Source organism: Sinocyclocheilus rhinocerous, unplaced genomic scaffold (assembly GCF_001515625.1).
Source record: "Sinocyclocheilus rhinocerous isolate Xijiao unplaced genomic scaffold, SAMN03320098_v1.1 scaffold3022, whole genome shotgun sequence".
NCBI lineage: Eukaryota > Metazoa > Chordata > Actinopteri > Cypriniformes > Cyprinidae > Sinocyclocheilus > Sinocyclocheilus rhinocerous.
The window spans coordinates 28,581-39,099 of record NW_015626544.1 but is presented as its reverse complement, the minus strand read 5'-3'; the positions used below and the strand labels follow the sequence as shown (position 1 = coordinate 39,099).

General features: G+C 37.2%; 1 protein-coding gene across 1 annotated transcript in view; it reads left to right on the top strand.

Moving 5' to 3' along the window:
* LOC107716148 (ATP-binding cassette sub-family D member 2-like) overlaps positions 1–9,380 on the top strand; it is a 21,506-nt gene extending 12,126 nt beyond the window's left edge. The window contains exons 4-8 of the mRNA XM_016522501.1: positions 1,658–1,779; positions 5,810–5,981; positions 7,306–7,400; positions 7,972–8,117; positions 9,181–9,380. Coding sequence (XP_016377987.1) covers positions 1,658–1,779; positions 5,810–5,981; positions 7,306–7,400; positions 7,972–8,117; positions 9,181–9,361 — 716 coding nt within the window. The 3' untranslated portion in view covers positions 9,362–9,380. The remainder of the gene's footprint in view (positions 1–1,657; positions 1,780–5,809; positions 5,982–7,305; positions 7,401–7,971; positions 8,118–9,180) is intronic.
* Positions 9,381–10,519: the final 1,139 nt, after the last annotated feature.

Genomic DNA, 10,519 nt, shown 5'->3' with positions numbered 1-10,519 from the left:
ACGCGTTTGGTGGATCATGCTTATAAAACGTATTTCACCGATCAGACCTATTATAAGGTCAGCAACATGGACGGGAGGCTGGCGAACCCGGACCAGTCTCTAACCGAGGATGTGATGATGTTCTCGCAGTCCATTGCGCATCTGTACTCAAACCTCACCAAACCCATCCTGGACGTGATACTGACTTCATATACCTTAATACAGACTGCGAGATCTCGGGGTGCGAACGCAACCGGACCCACTCTCTTAGCGGGTCTGGTGGTGTTCGCCACGGCGAAGGTTCTGCGCGCCTGCTCGCCGAGGTTCGGTAAGCTGGTGGCGGAGGAGGCGCACAGGAAGGGCTATTTGCGTTATGTGCACTCCAGAATCATAGCCAATGCAGAGGAGATCGCTTTCTACAGGGGACATACGGTGAGGAAATGCATAATGCACACGGGCAGATATAACAATCAATATAACATTAATAAATGCTCTGTATGGTGGGGCATAAGGCGAGGAAATGCATCACTCATATGTAGTGTAAACGTAATTGCTTATTAAATTACAGAGGACTTTTATAATGGGCATAAGGTGTCACTGTACACGTGCATAGATATATACATAGGCCCACATTTAAAAATGTTCCATAACTAGCCATTTACTTTTTGAAGTCTCTCAATGGTTGGTATATTTAAACTGTTCTCATGTGGCAGGTGGAGATGAGGCAGCTGCAGAAGTGTTATAGTGCCCTGGCGGAGCAGATGAACCTCATTCTGTCAAAACGTCTGTGGTACATCATGATTGAACAGTTCCTCATGAAGTACGTCTGGAGTGGCAGTGGTCTGGTTATGGTGGCAGTGCCCATTATCACTGCCACTGGCTTTGCTGACAACGGTACGGTGGAAGTGACAAAGACGTTTGGGCACGGAGGTGAAAAAAACAGCATTTCAGGCAGTCCCGCACCGGACGAGAAGCGCAGCGTGGCGTCGCGCCACATCTTTAAAATTCAAATACATTATTTTCTATGAGTGTAGGCACACCGGCGGTGCCGTTCGGCATCTGTCCGCGGCGCCCAGCTACGTCGTGTTGTACTTGTAAGAATTGTTCTAGACATGCCGAAAATTTGACGCTAAGCACAGCAGCTCTTCTTCTTTGTTTTCTCTGATGCACTAACTCTGCAGCAGCACTTCTTTGTCGTCATCTCGTCTGATGCACTCACTCAACCAAGCGTTCTAACAACGAGCTCGCCCCTCCCCACCCCCCAACCATTCGAATTTCTGTAGGCGGGAATTATTTTTAATGATATTCTAATGAGCCGCTTTGTGATATCACAAAGCCCGGAAAACAAACGCTGTAGTCCAAACGAGCCGTTCGTTGTAGTTCTTGAAAAGGGTAAATAAAAAAATGAAATATCTCCCTTTGGAGTGGACTTTGAGATTTGTAACTTTCTAGATCTTGTTTATGCCCAAACATACACACTACACACTGACTAAAATAAAAAAAAGTGAAAAAGCATAATAGGACCCCTTTAATTAACTATATATACAATCTCATTGCAATTTCTGTGTTGAGGCTAATTTTTAATGACGTTGCAGTGCTTCAATTTCAGAAATATAGGTCATGTAAGAATAGTACTTATATAAAGATGTCATGTTTCATATTCATTTGTTTCTTAAAGAGCTGGCTGATGGTCAGACGCAAGTGTTGGTGAGTGAAAGAACAGAGGCCTTTACAACAGCTCGCAATCTGCTGGCCTCAGGGGCGGATGCCATTGAAAGGATCATGTCTTCTTATAAAGAGGTAAAATATTAAACATGCTTCTTTGTTGACATTTTCCACAATTATTTCCTTTTTACATAAAAGGAAATAAATGCTAGTTTAAGACATATATAAACTGTATGTATTTTGAAAGAAGACTCTTATGCTCCCCAAGGTTGTTCTTATTTGATCAAAAATACAGTAAAAACTGTAATGTTGTGAAATTTAAAATTTAATTTAAAAGAACAGTTTCAAAAGTTGCATTTTCAGCAGCATTAACAGTGTTGGGCGTAATGCATTACTAAGTAATTCATTACTGTAATTTGATTATTTTAACCTTTGAAAAAGTAAAGTAAGAGATAAATTTTAATTTTTCTGTAATTTAATTACAGTTAATTCTAATGTAATTGCATTAAATACTGTATAGACTGTAGAGCAATTCTATATAAAACAATAGCGGATTTAACATCAAACATCTAAAACATTGAACATCTAATGTTAAAATGTAATTTCAATAATAATTTATGCAATTTTATATTATTTATTTGAAAGAATTAAAAGAGCAGTTTCATGTCTATCCTTGTATGGTTCAACTGGTCGAGGTTAATAATAAGTTAGTAATAAGTAATGCAATACTTTTTAGAGAGCGAGTGATTAGTATAGCAATCTAATTACACAGTTAAAGGTACAATATGTAATATTTTTTGTAATAAAATATCCAAAAACCACTTGCACAGTGTTATATATTTCATGCAGTTGTGTACTTACGTTATCTCAAAAGTTCCCAAGGATTTGTAAATCCAGAGAAATTCCAGTTTTAAATAATAATAATTAAATAATGACTCATTCCTGGTCATTGTCGCCTATCAATGACGCAATATCCGCGCTATCCTCGGTTTCCGCTTATGAATACTGCGGCAACACACGTGGAGAAATGCGGATGTGTTAGTTATACCGCATGCAGCACGTCACTGTTGTGCATTTACGTTATCATGGATCACGATTACACTTTGGAAAGTACGGAAAATCCCAAAAAAACGGAGACATACACCAACTGAGGCAAGAAGGCATTGGGACAAACAGAAATAAAACTAGAATAAATATCGTACTTCAGTACGTTAACGGTTTTTATCAAGTCTGGTGAGCAAATCTATGGTAATGTAATTAAATACATTGTAATTAAAAGTAAAAGTGAAAGTAAAAAGTAAAAATACAGTATGTGCTGCACAAAAACATTTAGCCATACTTGCAAATACGGTGCGTTCGTTCAAATTTACTTTTAGAACGACTGTTTTACACACGTAAAAATGCGCATCATTAACCCGCCAAATCATGACAAATAGTCACATATCAGTAAAAGGCTAATATAGAATCAAATTTCATGTTCTTTGCAGATAATCCATTACGATGACATAAAATACTGTTATCAAATGTACAGGTAAGTTAATAAAAAAAAGTAATACATTAACTCATCCGTGAAAATTATTTGTGAAAACGACATCTCCCATCGTTCCATGCTCCGTCATTGCGTCATCGAGCTTCGCCTCTGTTGTTGTTTTGAAAATGCGACCTCTAGCGGCGAAAACTTACATATTTTAAAGATGTAATTAGTAGCTAGAGCTTTTTAGAGTAACCCAACACAGCCCACTGTAATGACAAAAATTACATTTTTCTTGAAAGCAGTACTACAGCAGGGGCCAGATCACCGCTACAGGAACTGAAACCACAAAGGATGTGATGTCATGCAGCAGTGAAAGCTGGGAATCTTTAGAGTAGGTAGTGATCAGTGTTGATATCAACTGCCACTCTGTTGACTAAGCCTTCTGGGCAACTTAATCCACCATCTGTTGAACAGAGAGCATCAGTCAGCCCCGCTTCACAGATGCTGCGTGTGTCCATGACAAAGTTAGATACTATAAAGCACGACAACACTCTATTTCAGACATTTTAAGTAGAAGTCATATACACCTAGGATGCCTCGGGGGTGAGTAAAACGCAGCCTAATATTCATTTTTGGGTGAACTAACCCTTTAATACTTTTTTTCATTTTAGTTTAGTAATTGTGCTTTTGTCTATTTATTAGGGTTTTTTTTTAGATTTGTATTTAGCTTTAATTTATTTTATTTGATTTTAGGGTAACACTTTACAATAAGGTCCCTTTAGGTAACGTTAATTAATGCGCTAATGCATTTTGATCTTCTGGTTAAATGACAGACTTTCTCTACTGTGACATACGTCAGACTTCTTCAATCATCCTCAAAAACTCTGCCCCTTTCTTAAAATTGACTGCAAGCTTGCATTCAGATCTGCCTCCATCCAGTCGACAACCAATGAGTGGAACCAATTCTCTGCCCTACATTTTGGGCCTGTCCAAATACCTGCACTTGTGGCCTTGGCCACTTGAGAGCATGTGTACGCAACAGGAAGTAAGTGTGCAAGACTGTCCCAGATCTTAAAAATGCCAAAGTGCAGTGCCTTTAATGCACACTAATTCCACTTCGGAGCGGTATTCGAGACTAAGCATATCCCATCATGCATCACTTTTGCCGAGATGTCGCGGAAACCTTTCCAGTGCACGTTAAATATCAATAACAATTAGATATTACATATAATTTGGTAGTTAAATGTAAAATGTTGCACATTTTATTGGTCCAGACTGCAAAGATATGTATTTTGTTAAACGTGTGCAACTGCTCTTTTTCACTTAATTAGAAACACCACGATATAATTAAATTGTGTTATACATAGGGACTTCTGAGTAGACATTTAGAAGTTTATTTTAAAATGCAAATCAAAATAAAACTCTGTAAACACTTGCATCCCATCGGGTAATGAAAAGTTCTACACACACTTGTGGTCTTCATACTCACTTAATACAGGAAATACCTGTAAGTGCAAAGTGGGTATTTGGACAGGCCCTTTTTGTCTTTTTTGATAGTTTCACTTGGATGGAAGTCACAATAGAAGACTGAAGAAAATACATGTTTAATTCTGTTACATCGCGACTAGGTTTAGTATGAGCAATAGCAGCTTTGGTATTCGAGACTAAGCATATCCCATCATGCATCACTTTTGCCGAGATGTCGCGGAAACCTTTCCAGTGCACGTTAAATATCAATAACAATTAGATATTACATATAATTTGGTAGTTAAATGTAAAATGTTGCACATTTTATTGGTCCAGACTGCAAAGATATGTATTTTGTTAAACGTGTGCAACTGCTCTTTTTCACTTAATTAGAAACACCACGATATAATTAAATTGTGTTATACATAGGGACTTCTGAGTAGACATTTAGAAGTTTATTTTAAAATGCAAATCAAAATAAAACTCTGTAAACACTTGCATCCCATCGGGTAATGAAAAGTTCTACACACACTTGTGGTCTTCATAGTCACTTAATACAGGAAATACCTGTAAGTGCAAAGACCGCAAATGTGGGTATTTGGACAGGCCCTTTTTGTCTTTTTTGATCGTTTCACTTGGATGGAAGTCACAATAGAAGACTGAAGAAAATACATGTTTAATTCTGTTACATCGCGACTAAGTTTAGTATGAGCAATAGCAGCTTTTTTTATATATATAGCAGAGCACATCAAGCAAGCAAAGAAAAAAACGTCTCTAGATTCCCAAACCCTTTAGAAGGTGAGTTAACAAGTAACTCTCAGGAGATGAATCTTTCTCGTTGACTCCACTGAGTCCCCAAAGGAAAGCACAATGTTTCTCCCCCTGGGGCTCTTGGGATGTGGTGTGTCTGCCTAGATGAAGAAAAACACTGGTTAAACACTTCCTAACACATGCTTTGGATCAGATTAAGCATTCAGGCCAGTACTGTGCAAATGATTGATCTATAAACTTCACACAATGGGTTTAGCAAAGGCTGATTAGCATTTTTGATGCTAGGATGCAGAAAGGTCAGGTCATTTGTTTACATAAGTGCCCCAAATACCTGGTTACTTGCTCTGGTTCTGACAAACAGCAGTTGAGCAATGCTATCTGTTGTTGGGTTACCTCAACCTCTGAAGGTCTCGCTATTACTCCAATCACATACATTTGCTCTGTGTGCTTTAGGTCGCCGAGTTGGCTGGCTACACGGCACGTGTGCACAACATGTTCTTGGTATTTGATGAAGTCCAGAGGGGAACATACAAACGTTCATCTGCCATCTCGACCGCAGGGGAGATGATAAGCGGGGATGATAACCGACCTGAGATGCACATCGATGGGCCTCTGGAAATCAAAGGTCTAATGAACATAGCGCGACTCTGCTGCTGTGTGCAACCTTAAAGTAATAATTCACCCAAAAATGAAAATTCTGTCATCATTTATTCACCTTCGTGTCCAGACCTGTCTTTTTGTCTTCTGTGGAACATTAAAACCCATAGAAGAAAGAAAGTCATACAGGTTTGGAACAGCATGTGCATAAATGATGGCAGTATTTTCTTTTTTGGGTGAGCTGTTCCTTTAATTGCTCAGTCATGCCCCCCAATGAATGAGTGACAAAATAATTTTCCTTGGAATGAAATAAAATTGTGAGATCATGTTAAGAGAAGTAGAGAGGATATTCATAAAACTTAATTGACACAGGAGACGCTTTCCACAAATATACTTAAAAATAGGCCCTGAAACATTTAAATATGAAGTAGTTATAATTGAGTTGGAAAAGGATTTTTTATTTTATATTGAAAAAAAAAAAATCTAAATTTGTTACCAGTTTATTTATTTATTTCTGTGGGGTTTTCAGGTTTTGCAAGCCTTTTACCAACTTTTAAGGCATGTCAAACCCTTTGGCAGTTTAGCAAATAAGTATTCCAATCAAATAGATCACATTTATAAAATAATGCTTAAAGGGATAGTTCACCCAAAAATGAAAATGTGATGTTTATCTGCTTACCCCCAGGGCATCCAAGATGTAGGTGACTTTGTTTCTTCAGTAGAACACAAACGAAGATTTTTAACACAAACCGTTGCAGTCTGTCGATCATATAATGGAAGTGGATGGGGATCACGGCTTTGAGAGTCAAAAAGACATACACAAAATTTGTGTTCTACTGAAGAAACAAAGTCACCTACATCTTGGATGCCCTGGGGGTAAGCAGATAAACATCACATTTTCATTTTTGGGTGAACTATCCCTTTAAGAAGAAAGTACAGAAAGGGCAACAGAGTTGCAAATTAAGTTATCAATAGCTAGTTTGGAATCAAATGGTAGTTTGTAGTTATTGACAAACTTATCTTACATTAATTAAAGAATTGTTTTATCTTTTTTTGTTTTATCTGAGTTAATTACTTGTTTTCCCACAGTGCTGCAGAAGGTTCATTTTATGTTTACATAATAGTTATATGGCAAACATACCTAATAGGTATCACACAATTGAATTAAATAATTAAATAAAATAACAACATGTGGCTTTAATGCATTACAAAGATATTTATGAGATACCAATGTGTACTGTATTTATGGAATGTGCCATAACTTTATAGTGAGAGATATTTATTCCTTGGTTTTATTACTGTAGATTCTAAAACTCTGTCTGATTGTATATATCTGTCCACTCTTTCTACAGGCAAAGTGATTGATGTGGATAAAGGTATAGTCTGTGAAAATGTGCCTATAATCACTCCTAATGGAGATGTGGTTGTATCCTCCTTGAATTTCAAGGTGAGTTAAACAAGAAGAATCATTTAACTTATATTACTACAAATTTGGACACAAATATACCATTTGCTATACACATATAATGATACTGTAGTGTAGATATATTTCTGGTGCTATCAGTCAAGATCATAGTTTTATATTTACACTTGCAACACAGGAACATGAAGTGTCCTAAACAAGTCAAGACAAGGCTATGAAGGGAATGTTGTTTGGCACTGTGCGCAGCAGAGTTTTGTTTTTTTATGGTTGCCAAGCTACGTGACAAATTGTTGCATTGATATAGAATTAAACTGGCGTCATCAATATCCATTTTATTGTATTAGTTCTGCTATTTAGATTTTTTTAGTAATATGAAGCTGTTTTTTATGAGTAATCATATATTTTGGTTTGCATCTATCAAGTTCCAAATAAACAGACAAATAACCAAGTGATTGTAAAGTACCACCACACTTTTTAAATTATAGAGTTTGAGCTCAAACTAAAATTATGGAGTTTAATTCAAAGTTATGTACTCCACCTTTTACTTAACCATGTGAACTGTACTCAGTTTCCTGTAACTGGATATTGTGTGCAGGTAGAGGAAGGGATGCATTTGCTGATCACAGGGCCAAATGGATGCGGGAAAAGTTCTCTGTTCCGGATCCTCAGTGGCCTCTGGCCCGTGTACGGCGGGCTTCTGTACAAACCCTCGCCTGAGCACATGTTTTACATCCCACAGAGGTACAGACAACACTTACCCATGGGATCTCACACACACCTGTACAGAATTAGCAGTACTACACTCTGACTTAACCCTGCTCTAGAGCAGAGTTTCATAACCCGCCCGGGTAAAAAAGTGGTGCTTCCAAAATACAAATGTGAAACAAACCTTTACCCGGGGTTAAGTGTAGTGTGAAAAGCCCTATACTGTATAGTATGCCAGCATTTTTATAAAAATGTAGAGAATTTCCGTCTGCTGCTAGGGATTCTTTTTGTAACCATGGATGCCTTTCATAACCACCTTTTTTTTTTGACAGAATATGGTTTGTGGAAATACAGTAAATAATTAAATGAAGAAATTATAATAGAAATCATATACACTTAAGTAGTGTTACATTCAAATCTGTTGCTAGTCATACAAAGATACAAATTAAATACACTTCTAAGTATAAAATTTATCTAAGAATAATATTTTTATACATTCATTTTTGTACTGAATTAAATACATGTATTAGTAATTTCACATATTAACATGAAACTTCTATTTTTTTTCAGTGTGTCACAATGCACATGTGTTCTCTGTAAAGGATACTGTATATGTGATTTTGCTTTTGATTTTGGCCAGACCAAGTTACCTTATTAGGCAGATAAGTTTTGCTTCCTTTGTAGCAGACTTTGTGGACCTACGAGGCATTAAAATGCATTTAGGTAGAAGGCCCACTAGGTTTCGGAACAGCTACTGTCCTCCGTCTCTGTTCCATATTGCAGACGTTGCACCGTCAGGATTTGACTGCAGTAACCAGAGGCAGAGACAGCGTAACTAAAGCTCTGTGAACTGCTGAGCGATAGAAACCAGAATCCTCAGTAGTGAAATATTTACCAATTCCTGCAGGTGCAAGCGCAGCCAGACCCAGGAAGGCCATTCATATTTTATACACAGGCCGTGGGTAGAGTAATAAGTAAATGCAGTTGTGCTTTTGTGCCTATCTATCTATCTATCTATCTATAATACCACACAACCTTAAACACTTCACCTGACATAATATGAGTAAATAACAGTAAACATGTTTGATCGTCTCTCCAGACCGTACATGTCCATCGGAACGTTACGGGACCAGGTCATCTACCCCGACTCTCTGGACGACATGCATGACAAGGGTTACAGAGACAAGGACCTGGAAGTTATTCTGGACATTGTCAATCTAAACCACATAGTTACCCGGGAAGGAGGTTTGTACATGTATAACTGCCTTTGTTGGATTTAGGAAGGGACCCATCAATTTATCTGCACAGACACAAACTAATCAGGTATAAATCAAATGGAACAGTAAGGCACTAAAATGGGCTTTGTAATTTTATATAACCTATATATATATATATATATATTAGGGTTGGGCCAATAGACGAGGCCATCGTCCATCGCCGATGGGCCAATGGCTGATAGACATCACGATGTTGAGCCGGCATCTTTCTGTCAATATGGGGTGCTGTGTGTACATTAATGAGGAAAAAAAATTAACTTAAATGATTTTAGCAAATGGCTGCAATATAACAAAGAGTGAAAAATTTAAGGGGGTCTGAATACTTTCCGTACCCACTGTATATATTTATTTATTTATTTATTTATTTATATATTCAAATTAGGTAGACGGCTAAATTATTTAGTAGATATTGAAAAAGTGTATGTTATACAATATAATACAACATGATTAAATATGCTTTTTTTATTGCACTAAATTAATGCATTAAAATGTACATCTCTCTCTGAAAGTACAGTAGTATTTATTTATATGAATGTAAATATTTGTTGAATAAATATTAATTAGTAGGGAATTGTAGTGAATGTGTTTGCATCATTGTTCTTAAAGGAACATTTTACCAGTTACTATGAACTAAAAATGCACGGAAAGCATTGTATATACATAAACTATATATTGGATTCATCAAATGATGTAACTTCATACTCTTCTCACCCGTTCGCAGGAAATACCACACACACCTGCTGCAGTTTGACGGGGAGGGCGGCTGGCGGTTCGAGCAGCTGGATACGGCCACGCGGCTCTCACTGACGGAGGAAAAGCAACGCTTGGAGTCTCAGCTCGCAGGCATCCCTAAGATGCAGCTCAGACTGAATGAACTGTGTAAGATCTTAGGCGAAGATTCAGTTCTAAAGACGGTGGAGAACAAGGATGAGGACTGAAAGAAACCCTGGGGATGCTTGATGTTCAGGAAAACTCATGTTTTGGTACTTTTAATATTTTAGTAATGATTTTAATATTTGATGTGTATACATGACAATTCGATACTGAAATTCAAGTTTAATAGGAATTGTAGAAACAGTTCCCTTTTGTTTTATTTATTTATTTATTTTTTGTTTTTATAGTTTAGTTTTCTTTTGCTGTTTGGTTTTACTTTGCTTTTAG